The sequence below is a fragment of the Glycine soja genome, chromosome 6, assembly GCF_004193775.1.
Source record: "Glycine soja cultivar W05 chromosome 6, ASM419377v2, whole genome shotgun sequence".
In the NCBI taxonomy this organism is placed as follows: domain Eukaryota; kingdom Viridiplantae; phylum Streptophyta; class Magnoliopsida; order Fabales; family Fabaceae; genus Glycine; species Glycine soja.
In genome coordinates this window covers 31398688-31422250 of record NC_041007.1, presented here as the reverse complement: position 1 = coordinate 31422250, position 23563 = coordinate 31398688, and the positions used below count along the sequence as shown (strand labels likewise).

General features: G+C 37.0%; 1 protein-coding gene across 2 annotated transcripts; it reads left to right on the top strand.

Moving 5' to 3' along the window:
- Positions 1-7486: 7486 nt before the first annotated feature.
- Positions 7487-13175, top strand: LOC114416780 (polynucleotide 3'-phosphatase ZDP-like). Of its 2 annotated transcripts, none has more exons than XM_028381788.1 (10): positions 7487-7671; positions 7841-7912; positions 9390-9461; positions 9618-9674; positions 9818-9894; positions 10071-10221; positions 10328-10444; positions 12349-12488; positions 12602-12671; positions 12970-13175. In XM_028381788.1, the coding sequence occupies exons 1-10, from the start codon at positions 7630-7632 to the stop codon at positions 13012-13014; spliced, it is 843 nt and encodes a 280-aa protein (XP_028237589.1). In that variant the 5' UTR covers positions 7487-7629; the 3' UTR covers positions 13015-13175. The 2 variants fall into 2 exon arrangements, with proteins under 2 accessions (XP_028237589.1, XP_028237590.1); XM_028381789.1 differs by having other exon boundaries at positions 7491-7671; positions 10071-10152.
- The last annotated feature ends 10388 nt before the right edge of the window (positions 13176-23563 follow it).

Here is a 23563-nt window from a genome sequence, read left to right as displayed (position 1 = left end):
AAATGGATCGAAGCAGTCCCTTTGCCAAATGTTGATCAGGAAGCAGTAATTAGTTTCATTCAAAATTATATTATTTATAGGTATGGTATTCCCGAAACAATTACCACTGATCAAGGTTCAGTTTTTACTGGACGAAAAATGCAAGAATTTGCCCAAAAAACTGGCTTTCGATTATTAACCTCAACACCATATTACGCGCAAGCAAATGGTCAGGTCGAAGCAGCCAATAAAATTGTAATTAACTTGATTAAAAAACACATTGCCCAAAAGCCAAGAAATTGGAATAAAACGTTAGATCAAGTTCTATGGGCATGTAGAAATTCTCCTAAGGAATCAACTAATACTACCCCATTTCGACTGACTTATGGGCATGATGCTGTACTTCCGGTCGAAATACATTTGCAATCAGCCAGGGTACAAAAACAAATGGACATTCCAATCGACCATTATTGGAAAATGATGTCAGATGAGTTGGTTGATTTAGATGAGGAGAGATTAAGAGCATTAGAAGTTTTGACTAAACAAAAAGAAAAAGTTGCTAAAGCTTATAATAAGAAAGTGAAGTCAAAAACTTTTAATGTTGGAGATTTAGTTTGGAAGGTTATCCTGCCCATGGATAGTAAGGATCGAGCCTTGGGCAAATGGTCCCCAAATTGGGAAGGACCGTTTAAAATAATTCAGATCTATTCGAATGGTGCTTATGAGTTGGAGGAGCTAACCCTTCAGAAACGTACTTTGAGCATAAATGGTAAGTATTTGAAAAAATATAAACCAACACTGTTCGAAATTAAAATAAGCATGGAATGAGAGAAATACTGGAAACATAAAAATGGCGATAACAGTAAATTGCCACAAAAGGGCCTGTGTCAGTATTACATCAAAAGTAGAATCGAAATACAGAATTCGAAATAAAGAAATTATAAATTCTACTAATGCATGACCAAGTCCTCATATAGTTTCTTCAAGGTGGCCATCTCTTTAGTTAAGACCTGGTCAGCACTCTCCATAACTCTCGCCTCATCTGCCACAGCTTGAGATGCGCTAAAGGCCTTCAGGCCTTCCCTCCCTTTTTCAGCAACCTGTTTCTGAATCGAATTAGCGGCCTTCTCCTGGAGTTCCTTGCGTTTCGCCTGCTCTGTTACAATTTTCTGCCTTAGATCATCGACCTGAGACAGCAAATTCGTAATAGTTGCCTCCCAGGAGGAGATGTTATCATCACAGGCTTTGATCTCAGAAGATCCTTCTTTCGCCTCTTTGGTGAGACGTTCGACTTCATGTTGAGCAGCTCGGGCTTTCTCGAGCAGAAGGATATGTGCCTGTTTCTGGGCATCTAGTCTGGCGCCATTTTCGCGTTTTTTCTGCACAGTACTTGCAAATTGATCGATAATGGACTCGATTTGGATAACTTTGCCCAGAATCTCGTCAGAAGTAAGGGGGTTGTGCAATTTCTTCAAAAAGTTCAGGTGCCCAAAAGCAGCAGAGGGGTTCTCTTCAATGGATTTAAGTACGTCTTCCCGTGCGTATTCCATTGATAACTTCAGGAGCAGGCAATCTTGGCGTACTGAAGAGTTTATTTCGGCATCAGATGAGGACGAAGCACCAGGATTCTTTTCACTTGAAGTGTTGGCTTGACTGGTGTTCAGCAGGAGTCGAAGGGCTGCAGCAGGGTCTTTGTCTTGCATTTGAATGAATGTATCTTCTGTGATCCCTATGCTAGCGGAAAGTTTAGATGTCGAAGATGCCGGGTAAATGTCCGAATCACCAGCTTCAGCCTCTTCTGTGGCCTCTTCATCGAAAAAGTTTTCTTCGGATGAGCTTTTCTGACTCGATCCATGAGGACTGCTGGGTCCAATGCCTTGACCTTCACCCTGTTCCTCAACATTCACTGCATCCGTCTCAGGAGCGGGAGATGTTCGAGCATGCGAGGATATTTCTTCTACAAAAACATTTTGTTGTACCTGATTCGAATTATCATGGAAAAAGGTTAACAAATAGTTTCGTATAAGCTATGACTTAAAAACACATTAAGAGGATGATACCTCGACGGCAGGTTGTTCTCGGGGTGAGTTCGGTCGATCGACAGGGTTGCCCATCTCAGCAATAGAAGGAGTAGCCTCTACTTCAGTGCCGTCAATGTTGGTCGAAGGTGGTTGGACGTCAACAGGTTGATTGTCACCTTGTTCTTTTGAAGGCTTGGTCTTTTTCTTTTTCTTTTTGATTGGCTCACCACCCTCAACAGCCACAGAAGGTTCAGGCTCGACCTGTTTTACTTTCTTTTTCTTCTTAGGCATTTGAGCCTGGGAATTCCCTGCCTCTGTTGGTTCAGTAGACTTGGTCGAAGTCGAAGGAAATTTTCTTTTTCTTATGAGTGGTCTTTCCTCCTCTTCCTACATTACGAGGGTAAAGAATTGTCAGAATATAGACTTGAAAGAGAGTTATAATATTGACATTAGAAATAAAAACTTGCATCTTTCTCTTCGTCTAATTCGACGACCGCATGCTTCGAGCGTTTTGAAGTAGTGGTAGTTTCAGTGCTATCATCTTTCTTTTGACTCTGAAAAATAAAGAAATATGAGGCAAGACGTTAAGAGTAAAAGATAAGTTCAGAAGAGTTACCTTCTCTTCTTGTTTCCTTTCTTGGATCTGCACCCCAGTGGGTTTCTTGGGTCTCACATCAGCTCGAGACGTTTCAGCGCTTTTCTTCGTCATGATTGTTTTACCTGAAAGTAAGAATATTAGAAAAGGCAAGAATACATATCAATTTAGAAAGTCAAAAGTAATTTAATACCTCGAGCTTGAAGGTTTGAGCGGATATTCTCGACCGTTGGTTGTGTAAAACCACTCTCAAGTCTGGAGATCATGATAGTAGTGTCTCCAACTGAACGGCTCGAATAATATTTCTCCCACCAGGTAACAAACCCCATAGTGCAGAAGTGGGAATGGTTGAACTCAAAAGGATGCAGGTTATAGTTTTCATCTAGAGAAATCTTCAAAAACTTCTTGAAAGTCTTTTCTGAAAGATTGGCCCCTCTTATAACATCTCGAGGATCTTCGAACAAGCTTTTAGGACGGATTTGCGAGAGGCCAAATTGTCTTGAAACCAAATTAGGCTGGTATCCAACCAAGCCTAAATAGTTCGATTGAACACCTGTACGACAAGACAGGATCTGTGGATTCAAGTAAAATGACCATATTTCGTTCACTTCTTCTTCATTGTCCGGATCGACAGCAGGGAAATAGTCAGTGAACCAGGCTGGGCCAACCTCTCGACTAATGAATGGAGCATGTTGGGGAAGAAACTTGTCAAAGCTCAGGAAAATCCTCATATACTTTAGGAACAGCTTTTGTGAGCTTTGATTTAAGGACTTGGGTGTTAGTCGAAGTGCTCTCTGGCCTTCGATCGAGCGATTGGCAACTTCTTCAGCATAATCTTGTGGGATTATTAATCCCATTTCTTGTTCGAAAGTGGCATTAAGCCACAACTGAAGAAGCCACATAGGCCCAGATACTAAGAAGGAAGACCCATCCTTCGATTTCTTCAGGTCATCACATGCCTCACCAAGCGATTCGTATAGTACTGCTAACAAGAGGCGTCCAAATCCAAAGTTCTGACCTTCATGAATTTGTAATGCCATTGGAATAAATCTTTTGGCTACTTGCAAGGACTTCGTGCAGAAGACATAGTGAGATAGCCACAGGGTTAAGAAGGCTACGTGCTCCTCATCAGAAACCTCCTCTTCGACGGATCCTTTGTGTTCAGCTATATATTTGGAAAAGGTGTTCTCCTTATATACTAGCTTGATATTATCGCTAGAATTAGTGGGGTCATAAGTTTCTCCGTTAGGCCTAAGGCCTGTGAGGGCGGCTACATCTAAGAGAGTAGGGGTCATCATACCACATTTAAATTGAAAGGTGTTGGTAGAAGACTCGAAAAAGTGCATAGCTGCTATCAGCATTTCTGGTCGATATTCAGGACCAGATCGAGAGAATTGTATCAAGTCAAATATGCCATATGTCTTCCAGAAATCCTCATACGCTTGTTCGACTCGATCAAGCCAAGGTAGGTAATCCTTATGGGCTATTGACGGAGCGGATCGAAAGAGTTTGTGGGGTTTGCTTAAACAATTAAAGTTGTAAGGCTCACTGTCAAAAATCCTAGGTTCGCAAGTTGGGTAGCAGGGAAATACCTTGTTCATTGCACTCGAAAGTGATTCTTGGTCTGGCAGGGGTCCACCGAAAGCGTAAACTGTTCTTTCCACTGCAAAAGGGATCATCACCTCTGATTCCCAGGTTTCTGTTTGTTCGGCATCACCATGTGGTTCTGGGACCACCTTCTCTCCGTCATTCCTGATTGTGAAGTGTGGCCACTTCCCAGCAAACGGAACTGATTCTTGCGACATTGTAACAAATCTGAAAAGGGATGATTTTCTCGCGAAGGGTTTGGTAGTTGTTGGAATCAGTGAGTGAGAGCTTGGGTTCACGAAGAACAGTGGCGAAGTTCGGAAATGCGGTGAGGTTGATGATAAAAGGAATAACGAGTATCTGGAAATAAGAGAGTTTCGCCGGAAATAATGGAAGCAAATAAGAAGAAAAGGTTTCGGAAGCAAAGAGGAAGAAAGGTTTTGGAAGAAGCTGAAAGGGTTTCTGTCTGGAGTTCTGGCGCTATTTATGGAGTTTCACTTTAAATAAGGAAAAACAATATAATAAGAATCAAGGGTCAGAAAGCAATCACATCAGACTTCCCTTTTAACTCCCCAGCATGACACGTGTCCCACTCTGCCTAGAAAGGTGGAATTAATGATGGGTAGTGGGGGATCGAGGCGACGGTTACCATTAAAGGTGCCATCGTGTCGCCGTTTCAGGAAAACTGGTAGAAGAAGAGAAAAAACGTCAACTTCTCATCTTCCTTCGATCTCGAATCGAAGCAGACATTTTTTGGGGGCAATTTGTTAGCCCATATTTTTGATGAGCTAAAATATGCTCTAAATACGCATTAGATGTCGTCTTGAATTTCAGAGCGTATTAAAGAGCAAGAGTCTTGACAGATCCTGTTCGAATCGAAAAGAAAGAAGAGTTTATTGAAAGGGATTCACGGGATCAAAGAAGTGTTCATGAAGTATGAGGCTAAGACAAGAAAGAGGGCTTCGAACCATTGGGTGATTCGAACTGGTGTATACTCGAGTCGAAGTCGAGGCAGCAAGATTTCTGGACTTAGCGCAATTTCTGACAAAACTTCACAAAATCAGTTCGACTTCGAGCAATGTGGATAACCGTTCTAAGGAGCAGTTATGTGCATGCAAGGTGTACGTAGCAGGACACTTGGCATTAGGATAGTGTTCGACCGTTAGGGCAGTTTATTTTCGAATGTCTATATATAGCAGTTTTTTAGTCAGATCTCAGGGTCGCAAATCATTTATACAAATCCTTATATACTCAAAGTACCCAGCGCAGAGAGAAACGAGTACGCAAGGAGAATGTATGTTTGTGAACCATTTTAAGTTTCTGTAAACTTTACATTTCGAATGCAATGCATTTTTCATTTCACTTTAGAATTCCTGTCTTTTAAATGGTTCATTCGATCGAATGAACTCGTTGAGCCTTCTAATTCTGCAATTTACCTTCCCTTGTCAAGTTACTTTCAGCATTTCGATTCTGTCAAAGAATTTTCCTTTCTGCAAATTTCGAACCAGTGAATGTTTGTTGCAATGATGAACATTCAAAAGCTTTACATTTAAACGCAAAATACACAAATGACATGCTCCTGAGATTCACTAGTTGATCTCGCAAGCAATTAACTTAGACTAGCGGTTGTTTACCAAATTCCAGTGTAAACAGATTGATAATGTTACATTTAGTTCACAAGATGTTGTTGATTACTTAAGTAAAAAAAGACAAAGGCAATTAGAAAAAGGAGATGCTCAAACAATGTTGACATATTTCAAGAGTTGTCAGTTGAAAAATCCTGGGTTTTTATGCCATTCAAGTGGATGTAAAAGGACAATTAGCAAATTGTTTTGGGGTTCATTCTAGGTCTAGAATGTCTTACAAATATTTTGGTGATATTGTGACACCCAACATACTTAACAAATCGATATAAGATGCCTTTTGTTTCATTTACTAGGGTTAATCATCATCAACAATCCATTCTTTTTGGTTGTGCTTTGTTATGGGATGAAATTAATTTATTTGGTTGCTAAGTACATGGTTATAAGCAATGTCTGGAGTTCATCCTAAAACTATTATCAAGGACCAAGATGTTGCTATTACTAATGCAGTTGCAAGGGTGTTTCCAAATGTTATTCATCATTATTGTATGTGACACATTCAGAAAAAAATTCCAAAGTACTTGAGCCATGTTTATAATTACCATGGTGAATTCATAAATCAATTTTACATGTGCATTAACCTATCTCTCACTATTGATGAATTTAAATCTGATTGGGAAGTAATAATAAATAAATTTGGGTTGTAAGATAGTCAACGGTTACAAAAGATATATTCTATTTGTCAAAATGGATTCCTGCATATGTACGCCATAACTTTTGTGTTGGAATGTCCATAACCCAAAGGAGTGAAAGTATGGATAAGTTTTTTAAGGATTTCTTGAATTTAAGTATTCCATTGTACAAGTTTGTGAACCAATACAAGAAGGTTCAAGATTCACGTTATAACAAGGAAAGAGAAAAGACTTTCAAGACATTGAATTCAAAGTCATTTTTTAGACCTTTTTATCCCATTGAAGAAGAAGCTTAAAAAATTTATACAAGAAAAATGTTTAGAATATTTTAGGATGAGTAGGTTGGTTCTTAAAAGTTTAGTCTCAAGAAAGTTAATTTTGTTGCTAAAGTGGCCACATAAAAGGTTCATGAAATTAACAATGAGAAGACAACTTACAATTTGATTCATCATTTGAATTCAAAAGAAGCAAGTTGTAGTTGTCATCTATTTGAGTTTTTGGGTATCCTCTGTAGACATGTGTTAGCAATATTCATAAAGAAAAATGTCCATTCTCTCCCTTCACAATATATTCTATGTCGATGGACCATTAATGCTAAGGAGAAAGTGAAAACATTGACAGATGAGGAATTTGGAAAGGCAACAATGAAGCTTCTAGCACTTCATTATTTTACAATGTTATGGTTGGATGTCTTGAACTATTTGAAAAAGGTTCACGGTCAAAAAAGCATCATGATGTTGCAATTCAAGCCGTGCGAAAGACAATTGTGTTAGATATTGGCCGATTCATACCTCTCTTAATATTTTGATGAAAACAAATGTATAAATTTATGTTAACTCCTTTATTGCATGTAAGTCAATAAATTTGATGACTAGAAGTAGCATAAGGTAAGACTTATCCATAAATGGATATCTCATATATTAAAAGCAAGAAGTATTTGTCCAGTCCATCCAAACACCAATTTGAATACACATTTTTATTAATATATCAGTTTATGTCATTTTATATGATTCTATTTAAAAGGAACATATATGCAAATCTTGACCTTTGATAAACGTGAAACCGCACTTCATGAGGCGCGAAACTCATAACCCTCTGCGGTTCCTAATTTCGCCCAAATTCTCTTTCCGCCTCTTCACTCACTCACTCACACTCTGCTCCGTAAAACTGTAATGGAAGCATTCCATGCTCCGAATGACAAGTCTGAAGAGAAGGTGATAACCCAATTAGATTGATGTGTTTCTCTTTTTATTATTTGAATTTTTATTCTGTTTCTTATTGTTTTAACTTGTCTGCATTATTAAGAGTAAACAAACTTTGTTTCCTTTTGAGTTTTGTCCTAACTTATTCACACTGGTTGTGCGTTTTACAATTCTTTAATAGGTTCTTAATGCAATAGAAGATGTACAAAATGAACCGCAAGAGACTGAAGAACATGATTCAAAGAGATTTAAGGTAAGAACACACGGTGAAAGAGTTTTTGGAGTATCAAATACTAAAGGTTAGATAAAAATATTGTATATCTTAGAAAGAGAGAGAGAGTTGAGGGTGGTTTCATGCTTCCTGTTAAGAAGGTTTTCCATTTTTTTGGCTACATATTGTATTTGGTATTTCTTGATCTTGAATGAAGATATTGTAACCAAATATTAGAATTGTGGCTTTGATAAAGAAATATGTTTTGGAGATTTTTTGTTTTGTAATTATATGAAACTGTGTTACTTGATATTCTTTACTAAATGTCTGTAAAAAATGTAAACAGTTGAACCTGAAACCATGGAGTGTAGGTTTAGGTTGTTTTACAGGATTTATATATGGTGGTTCATGAAGAAAATGGACCACCAGTGGTCCAAGTTGTTAGAAATTAGAATCGTAAGCTGTATTATTAGATTAATGAATGGCTGGGATGTGAAACTTGTAACTTGAACAAATGACTAGTTTTACTGATATATATTAATTCCTATTTAGTTGTTTTTGTAAACTTTGTTTCTGAGATTGACCAGTCGGGACCCTTGTTCTTTCCAAGGCTGTCCAACAACTTGACCATATGTCTGTGTGAGGAATCCAATTGATTTCCATCTTATTGGGTGTCACTCCTCAACATTCAAGGATATGGTTGAATTGAAAGCCACAACAGTGATTGTTCTTTGAAATTTGGATGCCCATTCCTCCTCCGGAGCCCATGCAGTTGTGAACCAACTACCCCAAACCATGATGTTCATTGGTTACATTCTAATCTAGTAGCACAAGCAAAATATTCAGATTGCTTATTTTATATCCCATCATCAAGTAATCAATTTACCTCTTGATTTAGCATATGATGCCTAGATAGTGCTATTGGCTCATTTTCTGCACATTCCTTAACAGGCTGACCTCTCAAAAACAGTTGCTATGACTTAAATCAGCTCGTTTGTTATTCAAATTGAACTCCTCTAAGAGGTTCGGTGTCAGATTTTAATTCTGATCATGAAAATAATAATCAGCAGACAAACAAAATGTGTGAATATATTTGGATGGGATTTGCTGTATCTAGTCCATTTCAAAAGCAATCAACTGGGACTTTTATATGTGCTGAAGAACTCTGGGCTTGACAAGTTTTTGGAATTGTCGCCACTTGCCTTCCATGTTTGAGGTGATCTCGTTTCACCACTATGCTTAAGGATAGAGCACAAACTCATGGTGCTAGAGAGGCTCGTAGAGTTTCTAGTTTCTGTAGAAAGATAAAGTAAACAAGGACTAAATTATAATTTTAAAACATTCTTAATAAATATTAAAATCATAATGTTACCTGTCACATCAGGTTTAAGACATGTACTATATCTGTGATCATCACCTAATGATCCTGTTTTCCAATGCATATTTTTTCCTTCAAATGCCTTATCCCTGCTTAGATTGTATTGCCGTTCTCTTTATTCTTCATGTTTATTGCTTGCAGTTGTGCACACCTGATATTAAAGCTGTGGTGAACATTAAATTTTCTGTTTCTGATGTCAAGAGCAATTACAGGGTAAGATTATGGCCTTTTCTGTTTGGTTTCATGATGGCTTTAATACTTGATAGTTAAACTTTATGACATTGTCATGCTTACATTTTTCTCTACTATTCTGATCTATTTCATGTCTTATGCTCATATTATGTTTAATCAAATTATTACCTGATTCAGGATGCTACCCTTTTACCAAAATGGAAGGCATTCCAAACAGTCATATTTCTTGAACGGGTGAGATTAATAGATTAATAGTTTTAATTGGTTTTGATTTGGTTGTTTGGTTGGACAGTAGATGAGTAAACCTTGTGAAATATGTCTGGTTAAAAATTCAAAACGAACATACATACATATGGTTTTGCTCTGATAATTTACAGGATGATGGTCTGTATGATTCAAGTAAAATTGCTGCATTTGATTTTGATGGATGCCTTGCAAACACAGATGTGAAAAGGTATTTATGCATCTGAAATGACTTTGCAATTATTAATTCTGTTGGCTTTTGTGGTGCTATGGATTGGATATATTTTATCAAAATTATGCTTTCAAACTGATGTTATTGTTATTATTGTCACTGGCTATAAACATCATAAGTTTGTGATTGTTAAGAAATTTATCCTCTTCTTTCAGAGTGGGTGAAAATGCTTGGTCCCTCATGCATTCGTCAATTCCTGATAAACTACAAAGCCTATACAATGATGGCTACAAGTTGGTGCGTCCCCTATTTTGGGGAAAGATACTTGATATCTACTATAAAAATTTGGCTGACTTTAGAACTTTAGTATTAATGCTCTCCCTCTCTAATTTGAACTTGTACTTGTTTAGTAATGCTGTCCGCATGAAATCTTATATGTTGCATGCTCTTCTGTTTTTGTTGTATACTACAGGTAATTTTCACCAATGAATCCAATATTGAACGTTGGAAGAATAAGAGGCAAGTAGCTGTGGACTCAAAAATTGGACGTCTAAATAATTTTATTGAGAAAGTGAAGGTTCCAGTTCAGGTGAATTTTTTTGGTACAGCAGATGTATCTGCTGTTATCAACAATTCAATTATGGATTATTGGTTTTGTTAGTTGAGTTACAATTGTCATACTCTTCTTCAGTTACTGTGTTTTCCATTTCTGGGCTTAAAATTACTTGGTTGAGAATGTTCTTACTAACTAGTGAAACAAAAGCAGGGTGATCTTAAAATTAGAGATGGTGTCTTTTGCGCAATAGGTTAAGTATTGTTGTTTTCTTTGTTTTTCCACCTGGTAGGAATAGGCAATCAGGTTTATGGTTGATATCACTACTATTTAGAGTATGAATGTATGATTGATTTGCTGAAAAATAAGAGCCAGCACACTGAGCATAGTACAAAAGATTTGTACCTTGTTTGAGTTTTAAAAGTACATGACAAAAAGCAGCTCAAGGGAATAAAACAGTGAATTTTTTACCCACTAAACCTGGTGAGAAAATGTTGTCAGCATTACAAGAGAGAAAGACCAATAATGTTTGTCACTTCATTTTCCATGCTCTAGTGCATATGCAACAATTCACAACATAAAGGGTATTAGAATAAACTGTGCATTGTTTTACCTAGTACTAGCAGTCTTGTACTTATCACAACACAATGACAGATAGACAAATTTTTAGTCCTGTGCTTGGGGCATTAAACAGCTAATAACACAACAACTATTCCTACTTGTCTCGCACTACTTTTGTGTGTTGTCCCTGAGTATGCATCAAAAGCACCCTTTAAGTTGACAGTTTTTCAAACTCAAAAATATTCAATCTGTCTTGTGACATATTTTCTTATCTTCAAACAGTATAATATCTTTGCCATTGTCACCAAAGAAATTTATCTTAAATTGTATTGGTTAGTCTGAATTTGAAAATTATTTTTTAATATTCTGTCATATTATCATTTATTGTGTTAAATAGTAATTAGATTTGACGATGCTGTTAACTTCTTAACCCATAATATAATTCTTTTTTGGTCAATTTTATTGTAAATTAGGATTTTTCGGTGTTATTTGAAGTGAAACATTTTTACTAGGCAATTCATACTCTTTGTCAGAACTAATATCTTCCTAGTAACCTTGTTTTTACTTTTTTACTGTTTTTCCTCCAACAGTTAAGTACATAAAATTTTACCTCGACTTTTAAGGTAATATAATTTTAAAGGTGATCCTGAAGGAAGTTAAATTGTGGCATCTTTGACATTTTTGCTTCCTTTTAACTGTTTGTCATTCAAGGAAATTCTTGATCAATCATTTTAAGTAAGTCCCTGTCATGTCCTTGGTGAATGCAATCTTCCTGTTAGTATTGTGCATTTCCTTTGTGACTCAAGAACAAACATCTTCAGTACTGGTCGTATTCAGTGGTATCAATGGTGGGACATGGCATAAGGCCGAAATTCTGCCATATAAACATGCCATTGCACCTTATACTGGGCCTCCCTTCATAAATTGCCTATGGGGGTTGGCAAAAAATCCGCCATGGCCACTATTTAACTACACTGGTTGTATCTTTACATTACTGCACAATGATTTTTTTGACCTATAAAAATTTAGGTCAAAGGTCTGTTGTTGAGTAGTTCCATAGTTGCAACTTGCAAGTTTCATTCATTATTTAACAAGAGTAATTCTAGCATACTCTCTTTTAAGTTATGGTGTATCCATGCACTTTGTACAAGTTATCATTGGATCTAAACAAAATGAATACACATTATTTATTTTGTCCAGATCTACTGATAACTCATAAGGTGTATGGATGCATCCTAACTCATAGTGTGCATTGTGAAAACCTTCAACACAGAGTATAGGAGGAAAAGAAAGACTTTGTTGCCCATTTGTTTTCGAAAATGTTTAGGAAATGCATGAGAAGCTGACCTAGTATCTATATATTTTTTTTATCTATACAGGTTTATATAGCTTGTGGTGTAGGCAGTAAATCAGGTAAAGCAGACAAAAAGGAAGATGATCCTTTTCGCAAACCCAAGCCAGGGATGTGGCATCTTATGGAGCAACACTTCAACTCTGGCATCGCCATTGATATGGATCAGTTAGTTTTTCTTCCATTCAAAAGTTTTTTATTTCTTTCATTTAGAATATTATACCATATTTTATCCAGGAAGGGATGATGAAAATGTTCAAGATGCATTTTCTATGTTGTAGATCCTTTTATGTTGGTGATGCAGCCGGGAGAGAATCAGATCACAGTGATGCTGATATTAAATTTGCAGAGGTAGTTAAACAATTTTAGCCATTGAAGTTAACTTAATGACTTTTTTTATACTTGATGCTTAACACCCTTATTCTTGACTGATTCAAGCGCCATTTAGAAAATGGTCCGTTTTTATAAGAAAATCTTATGGTTAAATGAATAAGGCATGACTTAACGCATAATTTGAGCTCATTTTTCTCTCTATCTCTGATTATTTTCATATTTGTGGGTGTGTACTTCATCCAGCTGTGAATATTATTAATACCTTAAGCAGCACGGCGTGTTCATGGTCTAATTTATTAATTTTCAATGATTTCAGGCCATTGGCTTAAAATTTTATGTCCCTGAAGAGTACTTCGCCTGAGCATCTAATTTAGTCCTTGGTTCATAGGAAGGCTAAGGTCTAATTTACCAGCTGGAAGTATGGAACTAGGGCTGGCCTGAGCATGGTTTAGAAGATTGGGAGGGACCCAAAACAAATATGCAGATATTTCAATTTTATTATTATTATTATTATTATTATTATTATTATTATTATTATTATTATTATTATTATTATTATTCATGCTTGGCTTTTCAGCTTCTACTATTTTGCCCATTAAATACCATCTTCATTCCTTTACATAATAAATAAGAACTTTTTTTTATTGGTAGGAATTGAACATTATAATAGAGAATGCTCAATCAACTAAATTAGACCCTTTGGGATAAGAATAAATTTTTGGTCCTAATCTATATATCTTCTATATATAATATGTAAAGGAAGCTTGAAAATATACCAGCTATTTTCACAATAGTCATTGATGTGTAAAGGAAGCTTAAAGATTTATCATCGTTTAGATGGAAATTTTAATTTGTAAGTCGTTCTTTGATTCAATAAATGTCTATTATACTTAAACGTTTGTTGGTCATTAGATCAAAATTTTAATTTTACAACAATTATTGATTTGGCTAACAATTTTTTTTAAAGAAAAAATGTTTGAACAGTTTATAATCATTTTTTTTATTATTAATTTAACAACAACCATTAATTTGATTCAATATAGATTTTTGGTAAAAAAAATAAAAAAAATGGAGTTCTGCAAGACTGAAGAATAATTAGCAGACATCTTCCCCAAGCCAATTGCAACAGAGAAGTTCATCAAATTCAGAGATATGCTTGGAGTTCAAGACTTTTCTAGATTAAGGGGGAGTGTTGAAGATTAATCTAGAAAACTGTAGATGTATAATTGGTGGTCCATTATCTAGAGAGTTTTACACCTATGGAGATGTTGTAGTGTGTAGAAACTTCTTGATGGATGTAGAAAAATATCTTATTATCTAAAGTCATAGAAGCACCTAGAACATTAGAGATGGATGGTAGATGATAGATGAGTCTAGAAGACTCTAGGATTAAGTAGTATAGAAGTGTGTAGAAATCACCTACGTAACCTATATAAAGGCATAAGTTGTAGCAAGTCATGTAATGTAAGTAAAGAAGCTAATAAGCACAATTTAAGTTAAGGTGTCAATTTTCTAAAAACTCATCCTCTTTCTACTCCCATCATTTCTACCATATACTTCCATAGAAAAAAGGCATAACCATGCCCCATATCTTATCAGTGGCATCAGAGTAGTGTTGATCCTATGGCCTTTGCTACATCACCTAGCCCACCAACCTTCAACTATAACCAAACCTTAGTTTCCATATTTAATGGGGAAGCATATGATTATTGGAGCATCCAAATGGAAACTCTATTCATCTCACAAGACTTGTGGGATGTTATAGAGAATGGCTATCCAGTCCCAGAAAGCCAAGAAGAATTGGCTACGTGGACAGCAGCAAAACAAAAGGAGTACATGCAAAACAAGCAACATGATGCTAAGGCTATGCTATTCATCCAACAAGGAGTTAGTAGAGAGATATTTCCAAGAATCATGCAAGCAAAAAATGCAAAAGAGGCGTGGGAGACTCTGAAAAATGAATTTAAAGGCACAGACAAGGTAATTTCTATTAAACTTCAATCTTTGTGGAAGGATTTTGATACATTAATAATGCGGGAAGATGAATCTATACAATCTTTCTTCTCTCCTGTCTCTAATATCTTCAATCAAATTAGAAGTTACGGGAACATGATTGAAGACAAGAAAATAATACTAAAAATATTACGAAGTCTTCCCGTAAAATATGATCATATTGTGGCTGCCATATAAGAATCGAAAGATTTATCTAAACTCACTCTAGTAGAATTAATGGGCTCTTTAGAAGCTCATGAAGCTAGAATGAAAAGATTTGAGTAGCCACTAGAGCAAGCATTCCAATCTAAAATTAATATCTCTAAAAATGATGGAGATAAGAAAAATAATCGAGGAGGAGCATTTACTAATCGTGGTAAAAGGAGAGGAAAGCAATGGAGTAATAATGCTTCAAGCTCCTATTGCAAATTATGCAAGAAAAATAATCATGATACAAATGATTGTCGTTACAAATGCAAAAAGTGCAAAAGGCACCTACACTACGAAAAGATTGTTTTTACCGACAAAAAGAAGAAGCAAATTTTCTAGAAAATAAATAATCCCTTGATCATACTTTGTACTCCGCTTTATCTTCTCAAGAATCAAGGGATGTATGGTATGTTGATAGTGGTTGTTCAAACCACATGACAAAAAACAAAAGTTGCTTTGTGCAACTAGATGAGACAATAAAATCCAAAGTTACACTTGGTGATGGAAATGTTCAAACAATTGAAGGAAAAGGCACCATTGCTATTAAAACTCAAAATGGTAGCCAAAAATATATCCATGATGTTTTTTATATGCCAGGTCTTACTCAAAATCTTCTAAGTGTTGGTCAACTTATTCATAAAAATTATAAAGTCATCTTTGATGATGATAAATGTAATATCATTGATAAAAGAATCCAGAAACACAAAGCACCTATGTAACCTATATAAAGACATAAGTTATAGCAAGCCATGTAATGTAAGTAAAGAAGCTAATAAGCACAATTCAAGTTAAGGTGTCAATTTTCTGAAAACCCATCCTCTTCCTACTCCCATCATTTCTATCATACATTTCTACTATATCCTTCCATAGAAAAAAGGCATAACCACACCCCATATCCTAACACACACCATGGCCAGATGGTTTCCAACCATTTTTTTACAAATCTTATTGGAGTGCCATTAGTCAAGATGTGTTGGCAACTTGTTTCAAATGCTTTCACCACAGGCACTATTCCTTTGAATCTGGTTGATACTCTCATTGTCCATATTCCCAAGATAGACTCCCCAGTTTTGCTTAAAGACTTTAGACCGATAAGTCTTTGCAATGTTTTGTTTGAAATCATTACAAAGGTTTTGGTTAACAGGACCAGACTCCACTTGGATTCTTTTATTGGGTCTCTTCAAAGTAGCTTCGTTCCTAATAGAGGACCAACAAATAATGCTCTAATTGCCAAGGAGATTGTCCATCATATGCATAGGAAGAAAGGGAAATCCAACTGCCTCCTCTTGAAGATTGATTTTGAAAAGTTTATGTGACCATGTTGACTGGGAGTTTTGAGGGTTACATTCGGTGAGTTTGGCTTTCCTCCTCAAATTATTCAGTTGATCTTAAACAACACTTCCTATACTTCTTATGCTCTTAAATGGAATACTTCTATCCTTGATAGTTTTACTCCCCAAAGAGGTCTTCACCAGGGAGATCCTATGTCTCCTTATTTGTTTATGCTCTACATGGAGAAACTTGCAATTCTAATGCAGGAAAAGGTTGACTATGGTGATTGGCAACTTGTTAAGATCTCCATAAATGGTCTCTCTATTTCTCAGCTTTTCTTTGCAGATGATTGCATTTTGTTTGTGAAGGCCTCTTCTAAACAGGTGTGGTTGGTTAAAGAGGTGTTAAATCTTTTCTATAAGGCTTCAAGCTTTGAAGTTAATGTCTCTAAGTCTGTTTATAAGGTGTCTATAATATCCTTAGAATAAAGCAGGATAAATTCTCCTCCATTGAATTTAACCATACTACAAATCTAGGAAAATACTTTGGTTTTCCTCTTTTGTTAGGTCATGTCAAGAATTCTAACTTTGCTTTTATTGTGGATAATATTACTTCCAAATTAGCATGGTGGAAAAGAAACTTATTGAGTAGAGCGGGGAGGGTCATTCTTGCTAGCTAATTCGGTGCTTGCATCTGTGCCAACTTATACCATACAAAACTTGTGGTTGCTTGAAGGGGTTTGTGACAAAATTGATTCCTATATTCATGGCTTCATTTGAGGGGTCTTCATTGTCATTGGGTTAAGTGGGACACCATAACCACTAGATCTAAGAATAGGGGTGGTCTTGCTATATGCTGCACTAGGGAAGCTAATGTTTCTTTGTTCGAGAAAAAAAATCTGGAGTATCATTAGCGAACCTGACAAGCTTTGGGTTAGAATTCTTATGGATAAATACCTAAGGACATCGCCTATTATGAACATTGCCTATTATGTTTCACATTCACTTGGCAGCTCTTACTCTTGGACCTCTATTCTAAATGCCTTAGATGCCATTAAATCGGGTTTTCGGGTGTGTATTGGTAAGGGAGATGCATCTTTATTATATGATAATTTCTTGGAGGAAGGGCCAATTTGTGGGATGGTGGATTTGGTTCACATTGTAGATGTCATCAATTATGTCCTTGTGTATTGTTCAAGACCCACAAAAATAAATGTGACATCCTACACAACACTCAGAGACACGTGTTAACCCTCCACGTCAGCCTTGTTACAGAAGTGCAGACGCTCGACCCTTAGCAACCAGGCTTCCCAACTAATAGGTTATCTCTAACCTATTAATATTCAAATATATTTTAATATCTTTATCTATTGGTAGGTAATTAATTATCTACAAATCCACACATTATCTACAAGGTACGATTACCTTCTACCTTTTATCTATAAGCCATTGTTTATCTCTAACATTATCTATTAGCTCTCGACTATTATCTACAAGTCAGAAATTATTTGTAAAGGCTACAATAGTCCCTACAAACAAGGACCGACAATTATGCTCCACTCCTATAAATACCATGTTCCATCGAACCCTTTACACTTACATTCGCTCACACCTCGAGCTTACACATACTTGCTCTCATATGCATATACTTGCTTATTTCTCCTAACTCATATTCTTACTTGAGCGTCGAAGTCTTTTTGTTTTGCAGGTCCCCCCTCTTGTCTTCTTGATAGAGACACCTCTTAAAGCCAATGTGTGTGTGAAGTTGAAGAGCCCTCTTCGGCCACGTCCACCCTGACGTATGCTAGCTCCGGATTTTGGTAAGAACATTTGGCACCCACTGTGGGGCCGCGGTAAAACATACCTCATGGTCTCTCGTAAATTCTTTCATATTCGTCTTGGTTAGCACTCGGTTTGGCCTCAAACACGAGACCCCTCTTGAAGACTCCCATTCTTGTCCGATAGCTATGACAGACACAAACACTCTAAGCAACTCCAAACCCGTATCGTAAAGATGGAGCGATGCCAAGAGGAGGAGTTGAGAAAGTTAAAGGCTGACCATGATTAGTTGGAGGCTCGTGCCAGACGTCCCCTGGGCGATGAGCACTTTGCTTGAGCACACCTAGGGGGAATCACACCCCTGATGCATAGTTAACACTATAGATGACTTAAGTCTCTCCCACATGCATCATCCCGCAAGGCAGACTACCTGTCGATATCCTTTTGTCGACCGCATTATGGAGACAGACATACACTTGGGGTGGAAACCACTTAACCTCGAGCGACACGATGGGACAATAGATCCAGACGCTACCTGGATGCCTTCCTGACTCAGGCAAACCTCTACACTAATAACGACGTGATTCTATGTCGTGTCTTTCCAACGTCCCTCAAGGGGACGACATTGACCTGGTACGGTGGGCTCCCACCTAGATCCATAGATAACTTCAACACCCTCGTCAAACAATTCAGTGCGCAGTATGCCATCAGTAGGTCTCATTGCAGGACCTTGACTGCCTTGGCCAGTCTGTGACAAGCAGAAGATGAGTCCCTCAAAAAATTCATGGACAGATTTGGGCGCACAGCCGTCTAGATCAGAAATCTTAACCCCGCGGTAGCATTGCATTCCATGCTCCTAGCCCTACGCCCTGACAAGTTCGTGGACAATTTGTGCAAAATGCCACCTGGTAGCATGGCCGAGTTGTGTGAGCGACCTAAGGGCTACATTCAAATGGAGGAAATGTCCAAACTCAAAAATGAAGTCCGACAAGTCAGAAAAAAGCACAAGTGCGAAGCAAACACCAAGACCGATTTGCACAAGTCGGACAAGAGGCACAAGCCAGACAAGCGCCAGCCTCTCCCCAAAGGGCCCAGGCATGAGCGTTACACACCCCTGACGACCAATCACACTACAATTCTGGAGGAAGCTTTCAACTTGGAGGTACCCATCCGATGACCCCCAACGAAACCTCCCTGGCTGGGGTCAAATGCAACCAAATACTACAGGTATCATCATGATATTCGTCATAACACTGAAGATTGTTGCGCCCTAAAAGACATGATAGAAGAACTTATACAGGCTGGGTACGTAGCCTAGTTTGTTAAGAGGCCATACAACCACCAAGCAGGAGCAAGACTAAGAGGACACCAAGAGGGAAATTTTTTCCCTAATATACATTTTTTTTATACCAAAATATACAACTCCCCCCATTATTTACACCAATATACAACTTTACTATTCATAGTGTAAATTCGGGTTGGGGGGACCTAAATTTACACTAATGTAAAAAATAATTGCATTTTAACATTGAGAATTCAGGTTTCCCAAACCCGAATTCTCGACGTAGTTTTTGATTTTTTTTAATTTTTTTAGAAATATATATAAATAAAGGAAATTAATACAATTGGAGAAGATTATGAAGTTAAACAAAATTAGTTAAAAATATTACAATGTAAATTTATTTTGAAGATCTACATTAGTATTAAATTATACAATTGAAGAATGTTCTATTAATTTATGAATGATGTGAAATGAAATACATTAATAGTACAAAAAAATTAATTTTCTTGACTTGAACTTCCAGGACGGTGGGAGCACCTATTTTTTGAATGACAAACTAGCCTGCAGATTGAACGCCATTTTTGTTGACCTCTTTCCCTCATCCATATTTGTTCGTATTCTTGTAGATTTTGGTAGACCTTTTTTGTTGCTCCTCATGGCTGAATTGGCACATAATTGTGGTCCTTCATATGGTGGTCAGTAATCATGATGATGCATGTCTGCTAATGAGACTTTGTAGACACTTGACATGTAATCCAATGTGTACACTAGACTAACGTATAACAAGTAATATATATTAATGTGCTTACATGCAGCAATGACTTGTGCACATGGCATGTGTAGCTTTTGAGGTTTCCCAAAATCACATGTTCTTTGATCCATCCTAATAGTGAATTTCCCCATTCGATGCCTCTCTCTCGTATTCACTCTTTCCTTAACTTGAAATTGAAATCTTTGGCGGTCAAACTGTTAAACGAAGTGAGTGTTGGACTTAGTTTCTTCTTTAGTGAGGAATTTGGCTACGATAAGTGTGTAAACTTTTCTAGAGGTGATCATTGCATCAGCCTGAGTCCCACGGTCAATGAAATATTTGTTTAACTTCTCATACGTGGCTTTGACCAATACTATGATTGGAAAATTTTGAATTTTTTTAAGCATTGAGTTTAGTGACTGCCAAATTAGTGGTCATGTGTCCCTACCGTTTTCCGTCATCCCATGCCAAGGTCCAGTGCTCCCTTGGTATTTGATCAAGTCATGTTGTGTCGTGCGAGTTGTCTTCTTGTAACTCCTGGTAGTGGCGAGAAAACTCTGATTGAGTCATGGCATACCTTGTAGTTTGAAAAAAATGTAAATATGAATGTTAGTTTAATGTTAAATAATTAAATATTATGCGTTAGAACACATGTGACAAGTTGTTTGCTGTCCACCCACTATCAGGTTGTCTGTATGCACTTTTGATTGACTCGCGCCTGTTAGAGATTAACCATATACCATGTTGTGGTGTCACATGTGTTCTCAAGTTTCACAAAAAAAAAGTGTCACCCATTTACTGTCTCACCCTCAACAATGGCAAATGCCAATGGAAATATGTTGTTAGCGCCATCTTGTGCAATTGCAACTAACAACGTCCCTTTGTATCTTCCATATAGCCATGTTCCATCGATTTGCACAATGGGTTTACAAAATGCAAACGCATCAATGCATGCCTTAAATGACCAAAAAAGTCGATGGAATATGACCTTGTTTGGGATTGGTTGGTTGAACTCGTCCAGTACAGGAATAGTTTGAATCTTGACAATTGTGCCAGGGACGAAAAGTTGCAAAGCTTGTAGGTATTTGGGAAGTATGTTGTATGACTCTTCCCAATTACCATATACCTACTCGAGGGCCCATTGTTTTGCCAGCCATGCTTTATGATATGTGATGGTGTATCCGAACTCTTGTCTTACGAATTCAATGAATGTAGGAATGGTTAGTTGCTCATTTTCTTCAACCATCGCAACGATATTTTTGTCTACAAGTTTCGAATCCATCTTATTGTGATCTTGTGAAATGGTTGGCATGACACATGTGTGAGGCCCTTCTATCATTCTAATTTCCCAAACTTTTAGATTTTTTCTTTTGGACGCTTTAAGTTTCCATTGGCACCATTCAGTTGGGCAACATAAGACCCATGTATCCTTCACACACCTCTTGGCTTTGAAAGTTACATGGTTCTTAATGTGCCACATTTTTACCGCGTGTTTCAGGTCCTCCAATTGAAGGAATCACTAACCAACATACAACCTGTCATCGTGCGAGTTAGATTGTTGTTGTTGGTCCAAAAAATGCCTATAGTCGGGGTTGTCAGGCACTTGGTTGTCACCAACATCAGCGCTATTTGGATATGGACGATAGACATTTTTAGTTGATGTTTGTTTGAAAAGAAACTATATGTCATTATCGTAGTTGTCGTCGTTGTTGTTGTTGTCCGCCAAAATTTCATCTTTGTCGTCACTGAAGTGACCAACTACTTTATCTGGAAACCCATTTTGAGCATGATAGTCATGTTACATTTCATTGCTTTCAGATTGAGCAACATGGATATCAATAATTGGGTCAAAATTTAGTTGTGAGGGCTCATTTAGTTGGGGAGTCGTCTCATAGTAGTTTGACGATCCACCAAGTAGTTGTGTGTACGAACTAATGTAGGTATTGAATTTGGTGGGTTCAAAATGAGGGACTTAATAATCATTTGGGGTCGTGTATGGGATTTGTGAGTAAGAGGATGGGCCTTCATGGTAGGTTTGAGTATGATAGTTAGTGTATGGTGTTTTGTGAATTTGTGGCGATTGAACGATTGTTTCGACATTGGTGGTAGAAGAAGGTTGTTGTTCGTATTGTACGAGCAACTAAAAGCCACTTAAGCATTGATGTTGGTTATAGACACCAAACATGCCATCAATATCCTCATCATCATTGATGGTAACAACCTGGTAATTGGACATGCCAGACCCAACAGAAATAGGGTATCGATAAATGACTGTGGTTATGGTTTGACCTCAGTTTAGGCCCATCTTATGTAGGATTTTTTATTTCAAGGCATTCAAGGTGATGCCCTTCCTCATTGAAATAAGTACATTGTTTCCACCCTTAAACTCAATGCCCTCGTCATAGTCGACTACATAGGCATTGTAGTAGACTAGGTCAGGGACATTTTTGTTTTTGCTTGCCATGGTGATTAAGAGTGATTAGGTTTGGAGACTGAGAGTGTTTTGGTTTGGAGACTGAGAGTGATTTGGTTTGGAGACTGAGAGTGATTTGGTTTAGAGACTAAAAGTGATTTGGAACTTCTGTTGTGAAGTGTTTTATGTGTAGAAGAATATGTTTGGAGACCTATTTATAGTGTCGTGGCTACGGATAGATCCAACGGTCGTCATCGCACCAACAATTTTAACAGTCCAGATTGCCTCCACAGTGTCATGAACAGTGCACTGACAATTTTTGTGGTCAAAATTGCGTGAACAGTGTTGTGAATAGTGCATTGATAGTTTTTTGCGATAAAAAAATGATCTATAATAACGTGAACAGTGTTCTGACGCGCACAATGACATAACAGTGATGTGAATAGTGTTCTGACGCACATAGTGACGTGAATAGTGTTCTGCAAAATTCTTGGCGCGCACAGTATCGCTACAGGATTCCTGACACCGATAGCTTTTTGTATTTTTTTTAAAATTATGTCCAACACATTACTAATATCCATGACACATTTTTTTTTGTAGTTTAAACGTCAAAGAATAAAAAATATATCGTGCACCAATTCCATGGACAACCACCTCAAAATATGAGAACAAAATAAAAAAAAACTATGATTTGGACCTTTGCAACAAAGCTTAAGTGTCCATATTCTGTATTTTTTTAAAATTATGTCCAACACATTACTAATATCCATGACACATTTTTCCGTAGTTTAAACGTTAAAGAATCCAAAAAATATATATATCGTGCACCAGTTCCATGGACAACCACCTCAAAATAAAAAAAAACTATGATTTGGACCCTTCCAACAATGATTAAGTGTCCATGTTCTGCATTTTTTTAAAATTATGTCCAACACATTACTAATATTCGTGACACATTTTTTTCGTAGTTTAAACGTCAAAGAATCCAAAAATAAATATATCATGCACCAGTTCCATGGACAACCACCTCAAAATAGGAAAACAAAAAAAAACTATGATTTGGACCCTTGCAACAATGCTTAAGTGCCCATTTACCAGTTCATCTAAATGCACACTTAACACTAGTGACTCATCCAACTATAAAAAAATTCTATAAATACCACTATAACTAAAGACATTTGTAAAACTTTCAAATATTCATCTCAACCCCTA

Coding starts and splice junctions, on each gene's coding strand:
- LOC114416780 (XM_028381788.1), top strand. CDS start 7,630: ATGGAAGCATTCCATGCTCCGAATGACAAGTCTGAAGAGAAG. Junction 9,462..9,617: donor ATGTCAAGAGCAATTACAGG/GTAAGATTATGG, acceptor TACCTGATTCAG/GATGCTACCCTTTTACCAAA. Junction 12,672..12,969: donor CTGATATTAAATTTGCAGAG/GTAGTTAAACAA, acceptor CAATGATTTCAG/GCCATTGGCTTAAAATTTTA.